At 36.1% G+C, this 26,150-nt stretch overlaps 1 protein-coding gene and 1 long non-coding RNA gene across 3 annotated transcripts in view; one reads left to right on the top strand and one right to left on the bottom strand.

Annotated features, from left to right (window-relative positions):
* The window catches only part of LOC105035244 (uncharacterized), a 102,263-nt gene extending 99,047 nt beyond the window's left edge, over positions 1-3,216 (bottom strand). Inside the window, exon 1 of the long non-coding RNA XR_830317.4 lies at positions 3,132-3,216. This is a non-coding gene — a long non-coding RNA (uncharacterized lncRNA). The remainder of the gene's footprint in view (positions 1-3,131) is intronic.
* Positions 3,217-3,621: 405 nt separating this feature from the next.
* On the top strand, positions 3,622-4,906 carry LOC105035243 (uncharacterized). Of its 2 annotated transcripts, XM_010910727.4 has the most exons (3): positions 3,622-4,035; positions 4,158-4,249; positions 4,392-4,906. In XM_010910727.4, the coding sequence occupies exons 1-2, from the start codon at positions 3,718-3,720 to the stop codon at positions 4,239-4,241; spliced, it is 402 nt and encodes a 133-aa protein (XP_010909029.1). In that variant the 5' UTR covers positions 3,622-3,717; the 3' UTR covers positions 4,242-4,249; positions 4,392-4,906. The 2 variants fall into 2 exon arrangements, with proteins under 2 accessions (XP_010909029.1, XP_010909028.1); XM_010910726.4 differs by having other exon boundaries at positions 4,158-4,885.
* The last annotated feature ends 21,244 nt before the right edge of the window (positions 4,907-26,150 follow it).

Genomic DNA, 26,150 nt, shown 5'->3' with positions numbered 1-26,150 from the left:
AAATTATACGATAACCATAAGTCAGTAGGTTCTAGAAGGTTACTTTACAACACTTCGACCTATCCGATCATTGGGTCATCATTGCTAGATGGTTACATCGATTGGTATAAAAAATTATTTCTATGCTATCGACTTAGGTTCGAACCTATGGGGTCACATGCATTAGAAGATTTGATCAGATTTGATGGCCGAAGAGTCCAATTGGATTGTGACTTTGGTGAAGAGTCCTACTTGAACTAAAACTCTGTGGGAGAGTCTCACTAGGACTGAGAGTCTATCATTTATGGAGAATTAATTAATAATTAAATTACTAATTGACTCAATTTAATTGAGTAAAGAGCTTTGGAACAAATTTAATTGAATTAGATTTAGTTCGACTCAGATTATGATTGATATGATCAAACCGATTATAAGAAAAATTTGATCCTGATTTGATCAGGATTTGGACTCAGCTAATTTCTAATTAGATTAAAAATTTGATAAGATATTTAAATTTTTAATTAGATTAGGTTCATTTCTATCAGTGGTTTCAATCCAAATTTGATTTAGATTAGAATTGAATTAGAAATGAAGAGTCCAAGTCAGACTAAGACTCTATCCTTATCTTTTGCACCATATCTGGATCCATATCAATTTCGCCATGTCTAATTAGATTTGGGTTGTAATTTTTGGCATCATCAGAGAGGATCCAATAAGGATAGTCGGCAATAGCTGATGAGCTATAATATTATCTCTTGCCTAATTCGAATGCAATCCGAATTAGAGATAAGATGCAGACTAAGAAAAAAAAATTTTATATATGGTATATTATTGGAGCTATATTTTTTTTTATTTTTTTTGAGGAATATTTTGGCGTGTGAGACTCTAGATTTCTTTTTTATGTCTTAATAATTTTTTTAAAATTTTTAGAGATGCCGAAAAGAGGTTTTAGTATTGATTCATGGCATCCTTTCTTGAAAAGTCCTAATTCCTAGTCTATAAAAAGGGGACCCCTCTCTTTGACATCCTATGATCAATTTTTTTTATAGATTTTTTATTTTCAAAGCCTCTTCTCCTCCTCCTCTCTTCCTCCTCTAGATCTTCTATCACTTTAGAGTGTCCAAGGTGCTTGTAGAAGAAAGAAGAGGTCAGCTATCGAAGTTGTTCACATACTAGCATTTTCGAACCCTTGATCTGCGTTAGTCTTCACATAGATTTTCTTATAGAGGCCAGATGACTTCGTATGGCTGCGAGCGATCTGAGGAATACCCTCTCCAACCGTTGGATCAGAGGAGATCAAGATCAAAATTTGTTTGGTAACGATCTCTAACTTATTTTGATTCCTATGGTAGATCTAATATTTAGATCTAGAATTTCAGTATCGATGAGATCGATGTAATTTTTATTTTCAGATCTATAGCATATATTTTTCATATTAAAGATCCTGATGTGGTAGTCTAAGATTAGATCTTATACATGTGATTAGGATTAAATTATTTAATCTATTATTTTCGTTGCATAAAATTTTTTAATTGTATGTACTGCACTATTGCAAATTTTTTTCACTTGCACATATAGTAAATCCATGGATACATCATATTCATCATCATATTTTGGATCTTTTTACTCGCAATCATAGGTAACTTATGATCCATATGGATATAGATATAGTAGATCTGAGCTATCATCTTTTAGTGGCTACTATCTTATATAGCTTAGAGTATCTTACGAATCGGATTTTACTACTGGCATATTAGAATAGGCCTTGTCATAGTCATATTATCAGTTCAAAGATATCTCTCAGAGCTAGAGCTTTAATTAGAGATCTGGGATAAGTTATCATCTAGCATGTATACCTTATGGGATGACAGTAGAGGATTACAATGCTGCTTAGTTGGAGAGATAGACCGATGTTCTTCTTGATTATGTAAACAATCCGGATATTTATGAACAACATTGATGCTTGACGAGTTTCTAAATCTCTGTTTGCATTGATTATTTATTTTTCATATTTTTTAATTAATTTAAATATTTTAGGATTCAATAATATTTAGTCTTTATTAGGCTGTCTATGCCTTCAAACTTGTAATGCTGTCTCCCACTGATATAACATCATGTCAGATACAGATCAACTTCACATATAATTAAGGATGTATCGGAGCAATACAAATATCAAATAACATTAACAAATATCAATTTGAGATTAAAATCATTCAAAAAATTCTAAAATTTTGATCAGATATGTTAAAAATAAAAAATAAAAAAAATTGATGCATCGGTTCAAAATGGTACAATCAACTATACTGAATATTAGTATGATATAGTACCAAACTAGTTGCTGATCGATATAGATCCCGTATCTATTTGGTGATTCTTGCCATAGCCATTTTAAAACCATTTATTAACAAACTAATCTTATACGTACCTAATAAATCTGAATTTAGTAATTTCAACGTAAGCTACATTATTAGGTCAGTCCCAATTAATCTATTTAATCGAATTAAATGGATGTTCGGACAGACGTTGGCCTCATCCCCCCGCATGGAACCAGAAGTCCGGTAGTTCTGGAAGCTAACCACACAGCTATAAATGACTTTAATTACAAAGCAAGAGGGTAGAAAAGTTTACCGCTTAATAACTAACAGCAATCAAGTCCCCACCTTTCCAAGAATTATATTGTACTACCGCAGTCGGCAAACCCCTTAATTCAGGAAGCTTTCGTTGCTAATGCTCCGGTGCAAGAAACAAAATAGATAGCAGTCAAGAAACAAAATGGGCATATTCCCTCATAGACCCCTCATTATGTAAAGAAAAGGTCATTTTTGCGACAGAACCTATGATTTTTCCAATATTCAACAGCTTTAAAGCTATGACCTGCAAAATTTTCTTTCACGATCCTATGCTTTCATAGCGTAATTTCACAGAACAATAAAAGAAAAATAAATAGAAACAACTAATTTAACTATGTGGAACGATCCATAGAGAAGATCAAATCAAGACTATTTTCGATCCCATTATTTGCAGAAAAAAAGATTAATGCAAAGGTTTAAATTGCATAAAAACAGCGATTAGCGAAGATTTAACAAAAGATTCAGGGTTAGAAAACTGGGGAAATGGGAAAGCGGAAAGAAAGAGAGCGTAGAGTTTGAGACCTTGGACGTAGAAGCAATCCATGTCGACGTGGGCGCTCACACGGGCATCTTTCGGCTCCGTCCTGGCGATCGGCATCCTCTCTCCCCCCTCCCCCCGGTTTCCCTTCCCGAACCAATTTAAGCGAGCGAGAAGAGAATAGCTTATTTGGCAGGCGCCATTTTCGCACGTGCGGTGAAATGAAGCCGGCAGGTGTCATCCCGACTTTAGACACATTATTGATTAAAGAAAAGGTGAAATATTTGATGATGGACGGCCATGATGACTTCAAATGCCTCAGACTTGATGGAATCTCAACCGTCTAACATAATCACAACCTTGGAGTGGACTGTCGGCTGCATCTCCTAGGTGGAACCACCGACAAAACGGTACGGCCCAAGGAAAAGATGGTGCATTATAATGATATTTTAATATCTCAACGGTCAAATTTCCCAGAGCCAAGGCAACAACGGTCACTTGCGGGACTTTCGATTCCCCTGCGCTTTACCCTTTCCCAACTCCTCCCTTTTAACTCTTGGCTTTCCCTCTTCCACCACCCAAAAAACCAAACTTAAACCAGAGCAAGGAGGCTACTACTGCTATTGCCCGATGATAGTGGAGCGTCTTATTACGGTGGAGTATCTCGATCCATTCATGTCTCAGGAGCTCCTCGGCAAGTTTCCTGATGCCACGGCTTTCGACTTCGACTACTCTCAGAGCGGGATTTGGTCTCCCTTGCTTCCTCGAGGCAGGCACACTTCATCTTCAGTTTTTCCTATGGATTCCCAGAAGAAATTCTCAGATGGGTCTGGGATTCTTTCTCCAGGAATACTAAGGAAAGTGAAGCGAAAGATAATTAAGAAGCGCAAGAAGCAGATGGTTGCTCCGAAGCGCTTGGATTTCTCTTCAAGTCCTACTCCTAAAAAGGTAATATTTCATCCCCGACCTAATAAATAATTATTGACATGTTATAGAGGATTTTGTCAAAATTTGCCAGCTTTATAGGAGTTCATTCTCACCAAATGTCCAATGTCCTGAGATTGTTGCAGGGATGGAACAAGGTGTTAAGAGCTGCCGTGAAACGCTTCAAGATTCACAGATCTCCCTTTCAGATAATGCTGCCCACTTTGTGAGGCAAAAAGTATTTCCCTTCTTATATAGTGTCTGGTGTTATTAAGTTGCTTCCAAAAATCTATTTGTTAGTCACAGCAAGGATGCATATGATTCTTGTTTGACATTACGGAAATAAAGAAGTGGTGATTGATCCATTATGTATGTTTCAGGGCCGGTATCAATAGTTATGAATCTTTAATCGAGAAAGGAGGGGAAGAAAAAGAATGATTGAAATATAATTAGATCTGAATGATGACAGAATTATTATGATTACATGTAATATTAGACCCACTTTGTAATGTATTTTTGAAGTCGATAGAATGTATAAAATGCTTCAGAGTAGTTTTTCCTTTTGTACTCATGTTGTCATCCAGCATTCCTTTGTTAGATCTGATCATTTACATAAAAAATAAAAACAGAAGAAAGGGGATGCAGCTGCTGTTGAAAAGTTGGCCAATTCATTCTTTGGGGGTTCGAAATCAAGTGACAACAGGGTCATTCATCACAAAGTAAATCACCAAAAGAGGGGCCTCCCCTAGTCCTGAAATGGTATCATGCCTTCGAACTTCTTGGCCAATGACAAGTCTCGCTAGTAGAAGAAATTGTATCCTACACCGTGTACCAGCGCAATAGTATATGGGACAATTTATTTCCACCACATGTATCGTTTTGGCGACCTCAGCGTGGAGAAAGAAGAAAGGAAGCGCGCGCTCCATCCGCTCTCTCGAGTGAACGGAACCCTAACCACCTCCTCTTCCAAGTGAACAGTCCTGATCTCAACCCTCTCCCAACTGAACGAACATCGCAACCCTCTCTCAAGCAACCTCCATCTCCTGAGCACTGCTCTGCTCCGCTGAGCGCTGCTCTGCTCCGCTGAGCGCTCCAACCCCCTCTCAAGACACCCTCCATAAGTGTTGCCCGTGTCGAGCATGGATATCAAGTCCTCCCCTCTATAAGAGAAGTGCGGTCCGAATGCCATCATACTCAAGGAGGCCGGTGACCCGATCGGCAACACAAAGAGTGGTGATGTCAAGGGTGGTCACGAGCATGGGCCTGTTGGCAGGGACAATGGTAGTGATCATGGACTAGACGTCGATTCCGGCGAGGCAATAGATGAGGATAAAATGGGGTGAATCGGACGCATAGGACTAGGAAAAGTCGAAATAATAGATGAGGATAAAATGGGGTGAATCGGACGCATAGGACTAGGGAAAGTCGAAATAGTTTGCTGCAGAAATAGTTTGCTGTAGAAATAGTTGGGGTTTTCTGTGTTTGGTCGACAAACCCAGCCGTCAACCGCAAGCTGTTTTTGAATAACAAAACAACCAAAAATAAATAAATATCTAAATAAATCTAAAATTTTTTAGTTAAAAAATTTCTTATTATATTTTCTCTTATCTCTTTTTTATACTTTTTTAATCTTAATAAAATATAGTGGGGGTCTCCTCTCCTTTTTTTTTCATTAAAAGAGATCCTGATTATATTTTTCCTAAGGATCCACTTGGTTGGGATATATCAGATTATGGAATAATCTGATAAATTTTGAAAATTATTTATTTAAAAAAATAATTGTGAAAAAAAATAAATTTTACTATATTTAGTTAGTAAAAAAATTACTACATAAAATAATATTGAAAAAAAATTACAACGTTTGGTTGGAAGTAAATTTATATAGGAATATAATCAAATTTATAAAAATATTCTTCAATATAAAATAATTTTTTAATACTAAAATAGCATTGTTATCTTTAATTAGCTTAGAATCCCGTGCGAAGCATAGCATATAATTATTTCTTCAAATAATATTTTTATAAATTAAAAATCTAACATAATATAAAAGATATCATACATGATATCAAATGTTCTAAATAAAATATTAATTCAAATTGTTTAAATAACATGATAGTAAAAAGTAACATAATTGTTTCTATCTTTTATTGATTGAAAAATTATTCTTTGAATGAATATTTTTAGCATCAGTTGTTTGAAAATTTTCAGTTGAAAAATGTATCCTAAAACCAATCATCTAGGTTGTAAATGATTGTGCTCCATATGTGTATATGAATTATAAATTGATAAATATCATCTGATAGATTCATCATAAGGAATATATTTTCTTAAATAGAACTCATATATTATAATGAAATTCTTAGAGCTATATCATGATCACTCCAAGTAAAATTGAAGATGATGCATCACTATATTTCAATTCAACAAAATTTTGGTCAAAATAATCTTAGTGAGAAATTACAAAATTTTTGAGATTAAGACACAATGTGGACCATGTGGGAAAAATTCAGTGTAGGGGTAAAATGATAATTTTAAAATTTTTTCAAAATTATGATTTTACAGTGAAAAAATATTAATTAATCTAATTAATTAATATGAATTTATCCTACACTAGGATCTAAATATGGTAAATAGCATGCATTCATTTAAATTTGAAATTCAAATTCGAACAGTAAACACTTTACTGTAATGTGTTCAGAACACAATACTTTTGTGCGGGTAGTAGATCGCCGCAATTTGATCACCGTCGGGAGAGTCTAATCGTCGCGATGCAGCCACACAGCGTGTCTGGCCTCTGCGGATCGTCCACACGAAGCTCCCGATCTGATCGACTTCTCACGAGTGCTAGCTCGTTGTAGAGCCCTTTTGACGGTGGATGCTGATCGAACTCCTTCGATCGATCTCTGTCGATTCTTCGGATGCTCCGGATCGTCAACAGACATGCTTGAGAGGATGTTGAAGATCTCTCTGAGATTTTGTTGGCTCACGACACTCGTAGCTCACTTTCTCACTTCCCGAACCCCAGGCTAAAACTCTAGGAAACTCATCAGAAACCTTGCACCCACTTTTCTTTCTTTTCTTTCTTTTTCTCTTGGAAGGATATGGACTTTCTTCTCATGCACAAGACTTCTCATGCCCCAAAATTTTTCTCCAAAAATCTTCTTCTTGCATGCCCCACTCTTCTCCTCCTTTTATAACAACGTCAAATGTCTTATCCAAAAGAAAGGATAAAGATGAGTAATTGCACATTTGAATTCAAATCAAATTTTGAATTCAAATGGACACTAACTCATCCCTTATCCACTAAAGGCGTGAGGCATGGCTTAAATTATGCATGGAGTGATTTCATGAGAAACCTTTTCTCATGTAATAAATGAGGCATAAAAAAAAGGGATAAGGTGCAAAGATTGATTGCCCATTCAAATTCACACTTTATTTTGAATTTGAATGGCCAACCAATCATCCTTATCCATTCATTTGGCACATTAAAGTGGGGCGTGGAGAGGGCTTGGTGTGAGAAAAAAATTCATGAGAAGTTTCTTCTCATGAATTCAAATGGGTGCAATGGAAGTGAGGTGGCACATGGAGATTGGGTCAAGGTGGTTTAATTATTTAAACCAATCTAATTGAACCAAATAAGTTAGGTCTAATTAGACTAATTTAAATCCAACTAAATTAGGCTTAACTAGGCTCAATAAAATCTTAATCAAATTAGAAATTGATTAAGCCCAACCCCTGATCAAATCAGGGACCAAACCATCTTGACGATTAGGTCAACTCTTAACCTAATCGGGTCAAACCCAACTGAATCCAATTCAATTAGACTTGATCCAAAAATAATTACTCAATCAAATTGAGTTAATTAGCGATCAAATCACTAATTAAACCTCTCATAAATACTGAGTCCAAATCCGATAGACAATCAGGCATTAGAATTCATCGATATGTAACCCTGATCGAAAAGTCCCAACCAGTGGGACTCTTGACCCCAGTACCTATAATGTGTGAAACTCATGATCAGAGAATCCTGATTCTCGATCACTGAGTCCCAAACATGTAGGATTCTACATCAGCTATCAGATCAGATAGGAATCTCTAATGTGTGTGACCCAGTAGGTTCGAACCTAAGCTGGTAGCACAGGAACCAATTCCTGTACTAATCGAAGTGACCATCTAGCAATGGTACCCGACATCCGGATAGGTCGAATAGTCGCAATCGCAACACTCAGAACCTACATGAATATGGTTACTGTATAATTCATCTTTTTGACCCCTGTGTTTAGGATGACTCAGGGTTAAACTTCAATCCTGATTAGATCATCCAAATTATGCTCAACTCAAATAGTCCTGTGACTCCTCATAAGGACTACCCTGGCCAAGATTTTGCTAAATTGAAATACGACTATACACAGCTCCTAAACTGGAGTGGTCAATCCCTCTTGACACACGCACCGACAAGTTAAGTACTTGACTACAGCCAGCAGCCTTCCGTCACTAAATTAGAAATTCAGGTAGTCCAGTGCTTAAGTGCAGTGAGTTGCTTGCAAGTCACCGTGGTGGTCTCAGGTTGGAGAGACATTTATATCCATATTCCATCGGAGCAAATTTTGACAGCAGAAATAGCTCCGGAGTCGGTCACGTTCAGTGCAGATGTACCCTTACATCTCACCTGTATGCCATACCAGTATCTCCACACTCATTGGTTAAGAGGACAACCAACCTATATGGCACACAACAACCTATGCTTGATAAACGTTGTCGTTCTTGGTAACAACGTATCATTTGGTTGCGAATAGATTTAAAGACTAAACGACAAATCCTCCTTTGTCGAGTCTAAATAGTCCTAAGGACTTCACCACAACATAGGAGTTCATTAGAAGATGAAACATTTTGTGATGAAAAATATCAAAATAATTTTTATTAATTCATAATTCATGTATAAATATAAAAATGAGCACAACCGTCAACAGACTGACGATTGGCTTTGGGACACTATTCCCAATAATCTCCCACTTGGCCTAAAGCCAATCGGTGCAGTATCTAATACCCATCTTCGACTTGTAGTTGTTGAACTCCTTCACCGCAATGGCTTTAGTGAATGGGTCAGCCAAGTTTTCCTTCCTGTCGATCTTCTGAAGATCGACGTCACCTCGATCCATAATTTTCTGGATGAGATGGTAGCGGTGCAGAATATGCTTTGTCCGTTGGTGTGCCTTTGGTTCCTTCGCCTGAGCAATGGCTCCAGAGCTGTCACAGTAGACCAAAACTGGACCAACAAGGGAGGGTGCTACTCCGAGCTCGGTGATGAATTTTTTCAGCTACACCATTTTTTTGGCAGTATCTGATGCGACGACATACTCCACCTCATAAATTGAATCAGCCACTGTGTGCTGCTTGGAACTTTTCCAGCAGATAGCCCCATCATTAAGGATAAAAATAAATTCCGACACACTTTTGCTGTCATCATGATCAGACTGAAAACTAGAGTATGAAAATCTTATAAGTCTCAAATCTGATTCACCATAATCAAGCCACTGGTCCTTAGTATTTCTTAAATACTTCAGGATGGTTTTAACAACCTTCCAGTGATTCTCCCCTGGATCAGATTGGTATCTACTCACTACACCTAGTGAGTATGCCACATCTGGTCATGTACATGTCATGGCATACATGATAGATCCCACTACCGAAGCATATGAAATCCTACCCATACGCTCTCTCTCTTGAGGTGTTGTCGGACAATCCCTCTTTGAGAGAGAAATTCCATGGCCTATTGGAAGATAGCCTTTCTTGGAATTCTCCATACTGAACCTCTTCAGCATAGTATCAATGTACGTGGACTGAGATAAACCAAGCAACCTTTTAGATCTATCCCTATAGATCCTCATCTCTAGGATGTAGGAAGCTTCTCACAGATCCTTCATGGAGAACTGTGACAACAGCCAAATCTTTATTTCCTGTAATGCAGGGACATCATTCTCGATTAAGAGAATGTCATCCACATACAATACAAGAAATACTACTACTGGACCATTAGCCCACTTATAAATGTAGGGCTCTTCTCCATTCTTAACGAAGCCATACGTCTTGATCATCCTATCAAAATGTATGTTCCAACTCTGGGATGCCTGCTTAAGTCCATAAATGGACCTCTGTAGTCTGCACACCTTAGACTCATCTGTGGATGTGAATCCTTCAGGTTGTATCATATACACCTCTTCATCCAGCTCTCCATTTAGGAAAGCTGTCTTCACATCCATCTGCTAGATTTCATAGTCCAGATGGGCAGCTATCGCAAGCATAATCTGAATGGATTTGAGCATTGCCATAGGAGAAAATGTCTCGTCATAGTCTATACCATAACGTTGACGATATCCCTTGGCAACCAGATGGGCTTTATAGGTTTCCATCTTTCCGTCTGCGCCTCTCTTCCTCTTGAAGACCCACTTACATCCTATAGGTTTTACTCCTTCGGGTGGGTCAACCAATGTCCACACATCGTTGACCTTCATGGACTCCATTTCAAATTTCATGACCTCCAGCCATTTTTCAGAGTCGGGTCTCTACATTGCATCCATGTAGGTGATCGGATCCTCATCATTTTCATCAAGTTCGATAGGATCGTCGTCCCGGATCAAGAAACCATAGTATCTATCTGGTTGACGTGGTACTCTACTAGATCGTCTTAAGGGTGCTTGAACAATGGGCTCTGGATCTGATCTAACCAAATTCGGTTCAGGTTTAGCAACTTGTGTCGATTTTTCCACCTGCCGAACTTTGTCAAGTTCGATCTTAGAGGCAACAGTCCCTTCACCAAGGAACTCTTTTTCCAAAAAGATTGCCTTAAGGCTGACAAACACTTTTTGCTCATCAGCTAGGTAGAAGTTTCCTATAAAATTATACTTGTCAGATCTAGGTCCAAGCTTGTCCGTAATTAAACGTTTAACATAATCCAGACACCACCAAACCCTAAGGTACAAGAGTACTGGCTTACGTCCTATCCATATCTCATATGGCATTTTGGTTACAGACTTACTCGGAACTCTATTTAGAAGGTAACAAGCTGATTCGAGTGCATATCCCCAGAGAGAGATCGGCAGACCAGCAAACCCCATCATGGATCGAACCATGTCCAACAAAGTCCGATTCCTCCTTTCAAATACACCATTATGTTGTGGTGTTCCAAGAGGAATCCACTGAGAGAGAATCCCATTCTCTCCAAGATATGTCATAAAATCATTGAAAAGGTATTCACCTCCTCGATCAGATCGAAGAGTTTTAATACACTTTCCAGTTTGTTTTTCTACCTCATTTCAGAATAGTTTGAACATTTCAAATGACTCCGATTTATGCTTCATTAAATAGACATACCCATACCTCGATAGATCGTCTATGAAGGTTATGAAGTAAAAATATCCACCTCTTGCACTTGAGCTCATGGGTCCACATACATCAGAATGTACTAAATCCAAGAGTTCACTGGCTCACTCACCTTTTCCAGTAAAAGGTGATTTGGTCATTTTACCAAGAAGATAGGACTCACAGGTTGAAAGTGATTCACAATCACCTACTTCAAGAATTTCTTCTTGAGCCAACCTGTTTATCCTGTTCTTATTGATATGACCTAGCCTACAGTGCCAAAGGTAGACTTCTGACACATTATCTATTCTAGGGCATTTACCGGAGGTTTGAACCACATTAACAGGTTGTGATAGAAAGTAAATTCTATTATTAAGTTATCCAACAAATATTGTAACACCATTCAAAATGATATTACAAATATTTCTTTTTATTAAAAATTAATAACCGTTCATGGCCAAAAGGCCTACATAAATAATATTTAATAAAAAGCTTGGACAATAGTGACATTCACTCAGAATTATGTTTTGAGAATTGATTACAAGGTTCATGATTTCTAATGCTAGAACTGAAACTTTGCTTCCATCTCCAACGTTCAAAAATCTCTCGCCTTCATCAAATCTCCTACTGACCTGCAGACCCTACATCGAATTGCAAATATGATAAGGGCTTTCGGTATCCAATATCCAGGCAGTAGTATCACAAATGAAAAAATTGCAAGGTGTTATCATATAAGTACCTTGCTTCTTCTTCGGCCTGTTCGGGTCCAGGGAAGCAATGTATAGAGGACAGTTCCTCTTCCAGTGCCTCTGCTTCTTGCAAAAGAAGCACTCTGCCTGGCTCTACTCAGGCTTGCGCTTCTTGGTTTGACCTTGTGTAGACGTCCCAGCATGCAGCTACACCTTCTTATTCTTCTTCTTCTTGTTCTTCTTCTTCCCTTTCTTAAAGGGTCGATGACCAGAAGAAGACCCTCCCACAACATTCACCGACTCCTTATGGAGCTGGTGATCCTTCTCAAAGTTCTGCAGCAACCCCAACAAACCGTGGTAGTTCGCTACAGGCTTTGTCATCCGAAAATGAGTAAGGAAGGGGAGGAAGGACTTGGACAATGAATTAAGGATCGCATCCTTACCGAGCTGCTCGTGCAGGGAAAAGCCCAGTTTAGTTAGGCGCTCAATCATTTCGATCATGTACAGTACATAATCAGTGACTGAGGCTCCATCTCTCATCCGAGTATTGAAAATGGCACAACTAGTTTTGTGCCTTTCGACATTGTCAGGCATGCCAAAGGAGTCGTTCAATATTTGAAGCATCTCCTGTGGCTGGGCGTTCTCGAACCTATGGCTGAACTCATCATTCATTGCCGCCAGCATAATGCACCGAACGGTGGTGCGATCGTTGAGCCACTTCTAATAAGTGTCTCAGACCATCCCTCTAATGTTCGGGGCTGGCTCCTCAGGTGCCGGATCCGTTACTACATAAAGGATCCGCTCATGCTCAAGGATGATTTTTAATTTTCGATACCAGCTATCGAAATTAGGTCCCATGAGCTTGTCATTATCTAATTATGACCGGAGGGACAGGGTAGTGGCCATAGCTGCATAAAGGAAAATCAGACCTCTATTAGTACATAAATTATAAATACTAAAGACTTGGACTTTAGTCTAAAGTTTCTCCCAGTATTTTTATGAATTAGTAGCCTCAACCTCTAATTCGAGGAATTACTTTAATTCCTTAGTGGGTACTAGAATCCACACAGATACACACGAGCCCAACTTTGGTTGGTCAACCCATGTGCATCTATGGGTAGGTTCATAACCAGTTATTTCTCTAAACAACTTCTAGTAATTGATTTTGCCCCAGAACCTAATCAGTAGGCTTTGGCCTCCACTGAAAAGATCTGATTAGGTCCAACCATTAACATGATTTGATTTGGTGAATCGGACCAATAAATGATCAGGCCCGACTTTGGCCGGCCAACCTGATCACCATCAGAAAGACTCAAACCAAATTATCATATTATGAATGATAATTCCATTAGTCAATAAGCACCAGGCCTTTGGGCCTCCAATGATTATTAAACTAATGGACTCATTATCACTCACTTAATGGGAGGCTATGACTCAGTTATCAATATAACTTAATCATTTTTAGGATCTAATAATTTTTGAGAATTTTATTAAAGAATAGATGAGAAGATAAATTACTAGCCAATTTCAATCCTCCCACTGACTTCACCAAGTTAGATTAAAAAGGATTTAATTAAGCCAGCATTAGGAGCACCTAAATCAGTCAAACTGATTTACCTAATGACATGGGTGAGCCCTAATCACAAAGTGATCTAATCAAAACCTAATTCACCAGGTTGGCCAGGTAAGTGAGATCAGTGGTGGGGATATGCCATTAACTCGTCAGAGATCGAATCACTGTGAGTAGCTCCCGCTTAAAAACCACTGGTCAAACTGCCAAACTTACCTTAGACACCAACCGATTTATTAGTTTTAATTTGATCAACTTAGTAAATAGGGTTCCACCGCGTAGCCATGAATTAAGTCCATCTTGGTCTAGTTAAAGACATGGACCCATTCAACTACAATTATTGGAGTTGAGTCTAGAGTATCCTTGACCTAATCTAATTCAACTTTTGATTAGATTTGACCAATTACTCTAATTTAGTCTATTTCTTTAAGCTAACCTTAGGTCTAACCCAATTATGGACCTAATCCATCTAACCCATTGACCCACAAGTTTATGCAATTATCTTAGGTCTTAATTCACAATTCTAGACCTACTAGACAATACTTAATTCTTTTAATTAAGTATTTGGGCTGATGGGTCAGAGTTTGGCATTTCGAAAATAATTTTTAAATTTGAAAAGTTTTATTTTCTGTTCACCAAATATGTTAACTCATTTCACAAATAGATCAGCATATTTCATAAATAGCAATCCTATTGCTAATTACATAACAGAAAATAACTCAATCAAAATAAATCATGAATATTCTTTTAGATCTAATCTAACACATTCATGATAAATTTCACAATTGAACCTTTACAATTAATTTCTTTCACTACTTCATCTGCATGGGATATAATTGCAGTGGCACCCCTACCGCCATAGGAGACCCCATCGAATGGGAGGAGAGGATCTTTAAACCCTACTTTTCTCCTATGATCGGACGGCCATGGCAACCAACCCAATTCGATTACTTGCTACTTGGATCAAGTATATCTAAATATACCAATTTTAAAATTTAAATTTCAAATTTCAAATTTTAAATTTTAAATTTTGAATTTTGAATTTCAAATTTCAAACAAATTTTAAATTTCAAATTTTAAAATTTTGAATTTCAAATTTTGAATTTCAAATTTTGAATTTCAAATTTGAAATTTCAACCAAATTTCAAATTTTAAATTTTAAATTTTAAATTTCAAATTTTTGAATTTTAAATTTCGAATTTCAAAATTCAAATTTCAAAATTTGAATTTCAAAATTTTGAATTTTGAATTTCGAACAACTTTCAAAATTCAAATTTTAAATTTTAAATTTTAAAATTTAAATTTAAACTTTTAGATTACAACTTAGTCTACGCATGCAAATATATATATGACATCTAAGAACCCGCTCTGATACTATTTGTGGAGAAAATTTAATGCAGGAGTAAAATGGTAATTTTAAAACTTTTTTAAAATTATGATTTTACAGTGAAAAAATATTAATTAATTTAATTAATTAACATAAATTTATCCTACGCTAGGATCTAAATATGATATATAGCATGCATTCATTTAAATTTGAAATTCAAATTCAAACAGTAAACACTTTACTGTAATGTGTTCAGAACACAATACCTTTGTGCGGACAGTAGATCACTGCAATCTGATCACCATCAGGAGAGTCTGATCATCGCGATGTAGCCACACAGTATGTCTGACCTTTATAGATCGTCCACACGAAGCTCTCGGTCTGATCGACTCCTCACGAGTGTTAGCTTATTGTAGAGCCCTTTTGACGGTGGATCTGATCGAACTCCTTCGATCGATGTCTGTCGATTCTTCGGATACTTTGGATCATCAACAGACGTGCTTGAGAGGATGTTAAAGATCTTTCTAAGATTTTATGAGCTCACGACACTCGTAGCTCATTTTCTCACTTCCCGAACCCCAGGCTAAAACTCTAGGGAACTCACCGAAAACCTTGCACCCACTTTTCTTTCTTTTCTTTTTTTTTCTCTTGGAAGGATATGGACTTCCTTCTCATGCACAAGACTTCTCATGTCCCAAAATTTTTCTCCAAAAATCTTGTTTTTGCACACCCCACTCTTCTCCTCCTTTTATAACAACGTCAAACGTCTTATCCAAAAGAAAGGATAAAGATGAGTAATTGTACATTTGAATTCAAATCAAATTTTAAATTCAAATGGACACCAACTCATCCCTTATCCACTAAAGGCATGAGGCATGGCTTAAATTATGCATGGAGTGATTTCATGAGAAACCTTTTCTCATGTAATAAATGAGGCGTAAAAAAAAGGGATAAGGTGCAAAGATTGATTGCCCATTCAAATTCAAACTTTATTTTGAATTTGAATGGCCAACCAATCATCCTTATCCATTCATTTGGCATATTAAAGTGGGGCATGGAAAGGGCTTGGCATGAGAAAAAAATTCATGAGAAGTTCCTTCTCATGAATTCAAATGGGTGCAATGGAAGTGAGGTGGCGCATGGAGATTGGGTCAAGGTGGTTTAATTATTTAAACCAACCTCATTGAACCAAATAAGTTAGATCCAATTAAACTAATTTAAACCCAACTAAATTAGGCTTAATTAGGCTCAATAAAATCCTAATCAAATCAGAAATTGATTAAGCCCAACCCCTGATCAAATCAGGGACCAAACCATCTAACGATTAGATCAACTCTTAACCTAATCGGGTCAAACCCAACTGAATCCAATTCAATTGGACTTGATCCAAAAATAATTACTCAATCAAATTGAGTTAATTAGTGATCAAATCATTAATTAAATCTCTCATAAATATTGAGTCCAAATCCGATGGGCAATCAGGCATCAGAATTCATCGATATGTAACCCTGATCGAAAAGTCTCAACCAGTGGGACTCTTGACCCCGGTACCCATAATGTGTGGAACTCATGATCAGAGAATCCTGATTCTCGATCATTGAGTCTTAAACATGTAGGATTCTACACCAGCCATCAGATCAGATAGGAACCTCTAATGTGTGTGACCCCACAAGTTCGAAGCTAAGCCGGTAGCACAGGAACCAATTCCTGTACTAATCGAAGTGACCATCTAGCAATGGTACCCGACATCTGGATAGGTCGAATAGTCACAATCGCAACACTCAGAATCTACATGAATATGGTTACTATATAATTCATCCTTTTGACCCCTGTGTTTAGGATGACTCAGGGTTAAACTGTCAGCCCTAATCAGATCATCCGAATCGTGCTCAACTCAAATAGTCCTGTGACTCCTCATAAGGACTACCCTGGCCAAGGTTTTGCTAAATTAAAATATAACTGTACACAGCTCCTAAACTGGAGTGGTCAATCCCATCTTGACACATGCACCGACAAGTCAAGTACTTGACTACACCCAGCAGCCTTCCATCACTGAATTAGAAATTCAGGTAGTCCAGTACTTAAGTGCAGTGAGTTGCTTGTAAGTCACTGTGGTGGTCTCAGGTCGGAGGGACATTTATACCCATATTCCATCAGAGCAAATTTTGACAGCAGAAATAGCTCCAAAGTCGGTCACGTTCAGTACAGATGTACCTTTACATCTCACCTGTATGCCATACCAGTGTCTCCACACTCATTGGTTAAGAGGATAACCAACCTATATGACACACAATAATCTATGCTTGATAAACATTATCATCCTTGGTAACAACGTATCATTTGGTCGCGAACAGATTTAAGGACTAAACGATAAATCCTCCTTTGTCGAGTCTAAATAGTCCTAAGGACTTTACCATAACATAGGAGTTCATTAGAAGATGAAATATTTTGTGATAAAAAATGCTAAAATAATTTTTATTAATTCATAATTCATGTATAAATATAAAAATGAGCTCAACCGTCAACAAGCTGATGATTGATTTTGGGACACTATTCCCAACAGACCACTCATTTAGGGTTGACAGTTTAACCATAAGTCATTTTTTGAGCATCGAAAGTCAAAGGGATGAGTTATACAGTAATTATATCTACGTTGGTTGTAGAGTATTGCTGGGTATACATTTGGCTTATCCAGACGTCGGGTCCCATCATTAGATGGTTATATTGATTAGTACAAAAATTATTCTTGTACTACTGGCATAGGTTCGAACCTATGAGGTCACACACATAGAAGTACCTGTCTGATCAAATGACTGATCGACGATTATGAATCATTGAAGGATTTAATGATCAATGTAATTGATGATTAATCCTGTGTAAAGATTACTATAAATTATTTACTTGAAAGAATAATGCCCTACAAGCCAATTGCATACGGGATGCGGGAGGATATTTTCTATAATTTGTCTTTCAGACTCATGTAATTGACATCAATATTATTAATAAAATAGATATTTTTGATTCATTATATGCTGCATCTTATTATTTTTAAGATTATAATGAATCTCATAGGTCTGGGCAATGGTTTTAGGGCCGTGATGAGATCATGCCAGTGAGGCCTAAAAGCTTGATGCCATGGCCTAAAATATTTTCAGTCATTGGTTCATTGAGTCAGTGATCCATGATACCGATAGGACTAGTATGTCCTATGTATGCTTCGAGATGAAGGTGGTTGATCTCACAACCACTTGTATGGTGATACTAATATAAGGATATGGATACTTATTAGAGAATGAGTTCACTGAATAGACCTGCGAGAGAACATCCGATAGAGTATTTTTACATGTCAGCTGATGATTCTCTAGTGGGAGTTGTATAAGTGATTCTTTGACTTGAGATTGCTATAGTACCTTATGTACATGAATCCATATTTTAGTTTACTTCCTAACTTAATTTTTTGATTCTTGTATCGGGTGTCTGGATGTGGTGAAGTGTACATGGAGGTTGTGAGTGATTAATAAAGGATCAGTCACTCCTAATAAGGAGAGTGAACATCCTATATCATCTCATAGATCGATGATTCTGAAAGTCTTTGGCCAAAGCAGGATGATAATTAGAAAAAATTTTTTAATATATCATCAACTGAATCATCATTTTTTGATCGAGATATATATACATAAGCAATTGAGTTTAACATATTTTCATGCTCACAGCTCATCTGAGATATTATTTGACTGAAGGATTGAATTACATGGTAACTTATCACTGAAGGATATTTTGATAATTCTTTATCAAAATTTTAAATCTTTCAAGTAATCATGAAATGCTGCTAGACATCAATCTTGACTTATAGACTCATAAGAATTAAAAGAGTTTAATTTAAGAATTAATTAGGAAGAGTTCTAGTTGATTAGGACTCTTGAGTTGACCTAATCTAATCGGATTAAGGTTACATCGAGAGTCTGGATCCATTACTGGCTAGATTTATAATCCAATAGGTCACACACTTTAGAATTTAATCTTGATCTAATTTAATTAGGATTTAATATAAATTTTAAGGGTTAATTTGATATGCTAGCATATTGTATTAACCCAAGTTCCTAAATTGGTTCAGTTCAAAATGTTTGAGCTAAACTAGACCAGTTGTCTTTGACCTAATAGGATTGGATCCAATTTAATTGGGTTCTTATCCAACTTGGAACAATTTCAAGTGTGAAAGAAGTCCTCTGCACCCACCAAGTTTCACACCAAAATAGTTATGCCATCCACTCTTAATTAATGTGAGAAGATGAAGAGTCCTTCTTAATGAAGGCTCTTATATTATCTTATCGCCTAGTTTTCTCATTCAGAACTCTATTTATTTCATGCTGATTTTACATGGGATATTTATGAGATGTAGAAGAGGAGGAGTCCTTCTGTGTGAAGAATCTTCTATACCAAAATAAATTATGATGATTTATTTCACCATGTGAGAAGGTGGAGCACCAAAAGTTGGCACCCCTTGGTCCTTCCTCATGTCCCTTGGTCACCTATTTATATGGGGCATCCGATATGGATCAAGTATTTGATTTTGGATGAAAATTAGAGCTAAGTGGTGTGCAAAAGAGAAAAAAAAATTTGAAAAAAAATTAAGAAAAAGGCAAGGAAAAATTGAGAGGCAAAAGTTGTAAGAAGGGTGGTAAGAGAATTAGCAAGTGTAGCTAGTTAGCCCTAGGGTTTGATTTTTTCATATGTTGGAGCCTAAAATCAAATGCTAGATTGTATAACATTTATAGAGTGTCTTCTTGGCATAATTTTGGTGATAAAATCGAAGGTGACTGGATTTTGGTGTGATCGTACTTTGAGTTTGAAGCCGGTAGTATTTTTGAGAAGATAAGACTGCGGCTGCACATCGATTTGGAAGGACTTTGACTAACTTTCGTATGGATCACTATTAGAAGGTTTCTACTTTGGAGTCTCGTGGAGATCACCATCATGCCATATTATTTTTTGGTAAAAGTATAAAATTCTATCTCTTTGCATGCTTGTTTTTGTTTTGATCGACATCGGCAAGGTAATTCTAAGGTGTGGATTTCAGTTCGATAGTTTTAACTATTAAAGCTACTGATTTGTTCATTTTAAAAATTTTAAAAATTTGATTTTTATTGTGTGACCGAAACTCAATAGTGGTATATGAGCTACCCTTGATAGATTTGATCAAACAAGTGCAAAGTTATAGTATAGAATTGTTCCTGTTCATATATTTATTGGAGTTTCATGGTTTCATGCATGCAAAAATTTTTCAAAACAAGTACATAGCAGAATTTAAAAATTTCAGATTAAATCTAATTTAATCTAAGCATGTATAAGATTAAATCTTAAAATCATAAACAGGATAATCATATGTGAGATAGGATTTATATATAGAAATTAAATAAAAAAAAATAAACTTCATACCTGGCATGAGTCGATCTTCACTGCGAATTAATGATCATGAATGTCTTTTGAAGATTCCTTGAAGCCGCACAAGTGTCCAGCCTCTACGGGTATCCACACTAGACTTTGATCTAATCACAAGCTTATTGATCTCACCAGGATGCTAGCTCTCTTGCAGGGATCACATCTTGATGGTTGAATAATTTTCTTTTCTCTCAAGACACTCTTAGAGAAGAAGAAGAAAATAGGAGGATATTGATCTCTAAGCTAAAGATCATGAGAAAACTATTTCTTCTCTTTTCTTCCTAAAACCCATGCACCAAATCTTTATGATAGAGATGTAAGAATTTTGTCCAACTTTTGGACAAAGAGGAGAGAAAAAATCATATCCAAACTAGGATAAAATATGGGAGAGAAGATGTCCTAACAACCAACCTTTGGTTGTTGGTAAGAAAGAAGAGATATGATCAACCAAACCTCACACCATCAAACTTCATACCATGCCTCTCTTCTCCTCTATTTTTTATGCATGCCTCCTCATCCTTTTGGCATCCAAAGCTAATCACCATCAGGTTGGTCCCACCCCATATTGATTTTACATTTAAATAGGAGAGAGGATAAGGAGATAAGAGTCCAATCTCCCTTGGACTCTAACACATATGCCGTGCAACACCTAATCCTTTTGTGCGTCATATACCTCACAGGAAAAGGAGAGATTCCATGAATTCTTACATGTAAATTAAGGAGAGGGGTGTGGGGTATTTAGGCATCAAAAATTTGGTTGTAGTGGGACCTTGGTTGGTGCATAGAAAGAAAGAGTTTCAACATCATGGGACTCTTCTTTTAGGTGGCTAATTTAAATCAATTTAAATTTTAATCAATTCTAATCATATTAAGAATTGATTAGACTTAAATAGATGAAAATTTAAATCTGATTAGGAGTCCAAACTATTTAGATTAGATGTCACCTAATTAGAGGAGTCATAGTCTTTTTGGACTCTATCTTGATGTTTGAGTCAAACTTAATTTAAACCTAATCCAAATAGGATTTGGTGCACCCATGAAGAGGAGAATTTTTATTCCAAATAGAAACTCAAACTCTCTTAATTAGATCTTAGTCTAATTAGGAATTAAGTCAAATCTAAATCTTAATTTAATAAGAAATTATTCTCCCATGTGATTTGATTATCTCATAACCCAATCAAGCTTGATCAAATCAAACTCATGTCAAGTCAAATTAAATCTAATTTAATTAGACTTGATGTAAGCCCCATAGCTCAATCAAATTGAGTCAATTAGTAATTAAATTATTAATTAATCCTCCTATAACTTACTAACTCTTTAACGAGTTATTTAATTACAACTTTTGTATTTGATTAATCATCGATCAAATTGATAATTAAATCATGTCACGATTCATAATCATAATTCAACCATCTGATCAGTTAAAAGTCTCTTTGTATGTGTGATCCCATAGATTTTATTCTATCTGATAGTGAGATATATTATGATCCCTATCATAATATCATCAAAACTTCTTTCAATGAGTTGGAACCATTCCAATTCTGCCCACCAAAGATCATCGATCATCAAGATGATGCTCGTGGGTCTCACAATCCATCAGTAACACCTAGCTGTATATAGTGGCAATCTAGTAGAATAAAAAGTGATGAACCTTTAGATGCAGTTAACGTATGATACAGTTTCTCTATCGTAAGTCCTGACCAGATGGCACATCATAGATGAATCGTCAAACCTGATCATCGATCATATGATAGATTCAATCAGCTCAAGTCCATATGTGATTTTCATGAAAATTTTTTCCATCAATCATACTGCTATGGCTATAGACTTAAAGTCTCAGCTTCTTAAATCTCATAGGACTACTCCCTTCTGCTAGGATTGATAGATTCTATTTTGATGCACACTCTGCTCCTACAGAGGATCAACTGTTGCCAACATCTACTACAAGAGCTCATTGAGATCCATATTTATGTATCAATCAAACTCCAGCGGCCTCACTGCGAGTAGCAGTATCATCTTAGGTCAAAAGACCCATCACACTACCGCAACATCAAAAAAATTACTAATGAGTAAGCAGACATCTATGTGACTTCTCTTATTGATCACGCTCAGTGCTAATTATTCTCTAACAATCACCTACACTCTCATTCTAGTGTCACTACACTGCAGACTCGAGACTTATCTATCCGAAAGAAGCGATCTGTGCACTGATCTATCTGGATCAATCACCATCTCCATGATGATCCTATGATTAGAAGCAATTTTAGATTTAACTATCAATGACACATGTCTCGAATTCTCAACTCTTTGAGAATATGTGTCATCATCTTATTAATCTTTTGAATGATTCATGGAAACATCAAATATGAATGGTAATATAAATGCCCAATAAGTATAAAAATATATCCTAAAAATATGATATACGTCAGTCAAAATTGGCTTCTAGGACATATATCCAATAATCTTCCACTTGCACTAAAGCCAATCTGTCATTTATCAAGCCCCATCTTCACAAGATAGGCTTTAGTCTTCGGCTAGCTAAGTGACTTACTAGTGAGTCAACCACATCTCATGTAGAATTTGCTCTCTGCACCTTTATGCATTTCTACTTGAGGTAGTCGTGTATTCTATTGCTCTATGTGTTTGAATATCTGATGAGACCTAGACTCCTTAGCAAGAGCTATAGTGCCATTGTCTTTACAGTATAGCATCATGGCATTTAATGGCATGACATCCAATTCTGCAACTAACATTAGAACCAAAATATATTCTACGCATCTATAGTGTATTTAGCTTCTATCGATCGATTGCTTGGAATCCTTCCAAAATATCGACATGATTATACCTATAATGTAGACATTCTACCATCAATGATGGACATACAATCTGAATTGGGGTATCCTCCCACTCCTAGCTTTGATCTTTCTCCAAAATAAGAATAAATCCTTAGTTCTTCTCAAATACTTAAAGATATGTTCACAGCAATCCAACGCTCTCAGCCTAGATACAACTGATATCTATTCGTGACATTCATAGTATTAACTATATCAGTTCAAGTACATTATATGGCATACATCTATGCCCAAAAGGATAGCAGACCCCTCTTTGAGATTTCTATGCTGAACCCTTTCAGTATCTACTCTCTGTACTTTATCTGTGAAAATATAAGCATCCAATTGCATCTATCTCTATAGATATTTATATTCTCAGAATATAGGATGTTTACTTTATATCGTTCATAGAGAATTTTATATACAATCATATTTTAATCGATATCAGTATTGAACACTCTCACTGACCCTTTTGAAAATACATAATTTCTCATTTTTGATCAAACAATTTGATCATATAATCAAAATGATTATTCCAACTCTAAGATAATTGCAGACTTTGTGATCTCATATTACGAGAAGTAAAATTCATAAGCTACTTCATATAGAAATCTTTAAAAGATATCTAGTTAGAAAAGCTATTTCACATCTTTTCTTGAAGTCGATATCTGACATCACTTCGTTGTAGCTTTTGGGATCATCTCTATATTTTCTATCTCCCATGAGAAATAATTTTTCTCTATATTCTCTATTAAGCATACCCAAATACCTTTCGAGAGGATGGAGATCCTACTGTATGTACGAGGTGGAGGAGGAATATACGTATACTGGCTTATCATAAATAGGTTCTTTAGGTCATATGGCTCGTTTCTTTTCAGAGACACTCTCTTCGAGCTAGACTTTTTCCTCCCACTGCTTCATTTTAGTTAAATAATTTTTCAAGAAGATAGCATATCGAGTCACAATCACATTGTGATCCTTTCAGAAAGTAGTATCCCAAACTCTTTTAGGATGAGCTTTATAGATCTATCCTCTAATACATCCATCTACTGTCTTTGACATAGGTTGGACATCCTTAGATCTCTAATAAACAAGACTCAGTTCTCACCATACCATATCTCATGCGGTGTGGTAGAAATAGATTTAAAGAGAACCTAATTCTATAGAAATAAAGCATATCTCTAAAGAAATAAAATAAATCAATGAATTCCATCATGGACCGGACCATATCTCGTATAGTCTCACAACTCTTCTTAATTATCTCGATGAGCTGAGATGTACTAAGAGCGGTCCAATATGAAACTATATCATTTTATGAGATAATCAAAATTTTTTTTTATTGATATTGCATCCTCGATCCGATCGAACTACCTTTAAAAATTTTTGGATTTATTTCTCTACTTTACATCTGAATTCTTTGAATCTTTCAAAAATTTTAGATTTGTATCTCATATACTTACCCATACCATAACTGATCATTGGTAAAGATAATGAAGTAGAGACAACTTCTTTTGTAGCACATCAAATGAGCTACACACATCAAATGTATATTAGGATAAGTATCTCAGTGATCTTTTTTCTCTTGTCCCACAAGAGTAGCTTGATCATTTTTTCTCAAAAAAATAATGCACAAACTAGATATGACTAATCAGTCAATGAGCCCAAAAGTCCATATTTCTTCAATTGTTAATCATTTCTTCTCCTATACGATCTAGCCTAAGGTTCTACATATACTTAAGATTTATCTCAACTCTGGATCTCTCTGATCCAATGGCATTCACTGTTTGCTCAATTAAGTTCACAGATACATCACCATGCAAATGATAGAGTCTATCTCTAAGAACTAAATCCAAATGATAATCACAAAGGATAGATGCCCATGGCCACAATCATAATTCTTATCCTATTATCAATTTTAAGGGTTACTTTCTCAGCCCTCTATCTTCCTATAGACTCTATAAAAATTAGTAGAGTCTATAACTCAACTAGGAGAAGAGAAAATCGTAAAGATAGTATTAAGCAATTTCGACATGCCTACTCAAGGCATGTCTTTATTTCTTTAGGCTCTCCAGGTATTTACCCCTGAACTCTTTCAAGGTTCTTTAGTTACCAATAATTTGACCAATTTAGATGAGATGCCAAGATGGTCATTTATATAGTAGTTTACCATAAACTATCTATATAAACTAAACAGAGATCACAGGATCAAATCCACAAGCAATTTTTTATGCATGGTTATGTCGAGCCTTTCAAGCTTTTTAATATCCTCTATCATTATTAAATAATAATCATAGAATGACTGTCCATCATGCATCACATGCATTGTGCGACTCTGATCATCTCACAACACTTGTAGATAAATCCATGTGTCATTGTCAGTGAATATGTGCTCATGCACATATTGGAGTTCATTTAACATGGACTTCAACATATAGCATCATCTTTATTGTCATTGTCCATCTACTCATCAAGTATAGCTCGTTGACTTTAGACTGGATGAACTGTTAACATTAGAATAATCTGATAGAGAATATTGCTTAATTTTTTAAAATTAAGAATAGTTCTTAGATTTATGAGCCAGTTTATGTAATTGGTTTCAGTTAAATGGTTGATATCTAGGATTCAAGCTAGAGAGTTAGAAGTTGACACAATAAATATCAGAGAGCAAAGATTCTAGTTAGATATTTATATTTATTTTATAATTTACTCTAAAAATTTTTAGATGTAAAAAGACTTTCACTATTTTATCTGATCTCCCACATACTCTGAGTGGAGAAACGAAAATTCTAACGTGACAACTGAGTTTCTAGTAGATGCTGCGGTCCCACCGATGCCATGTATCTCACCTAATAGTTATTGATAATACAAATATCGATGCATAAATAACTCTTTGTCTAGATACTTCTCTAAGCATATTACAGTGA

This window comes from Elaeis guineensis, chromosome 6 (assembly GCF_000442705.2).
Source record: "Elaeis guineensis isolate ETL-2024a chromosome 6, EG11, whole genome shotgun sequence".
Taxonomy (NCBI): domain Eukaryota; kingdom Viridiplantae; phylum Streptophyta; class Magnoliopsida; order Arecales; family Arecaceae; genus Elaeis; species Elaeis guineensis.
Note: the sequence above shows the minus strand (reverse complement) of the source record. Positions and strands in the feature narration are given on the sequence as shown.

Bases quoted from the DNA above. Each gene is read 5' to 3' on its own strand.
- LOC105035243 (XM_010910727.4), top strand. From the start codon at position 3,718: ATGATAGTGGAGCGTCTTATTACGGTGGAGTATCTCGATCCATTCATG. The intron at 4,036-4,157 runs GTAATATTTCAT...AGATTGTTGCAG, and splicing joins CAAGTCCTACTCCTAAAAAG to GGATGGAACAAGGTGTTAAG.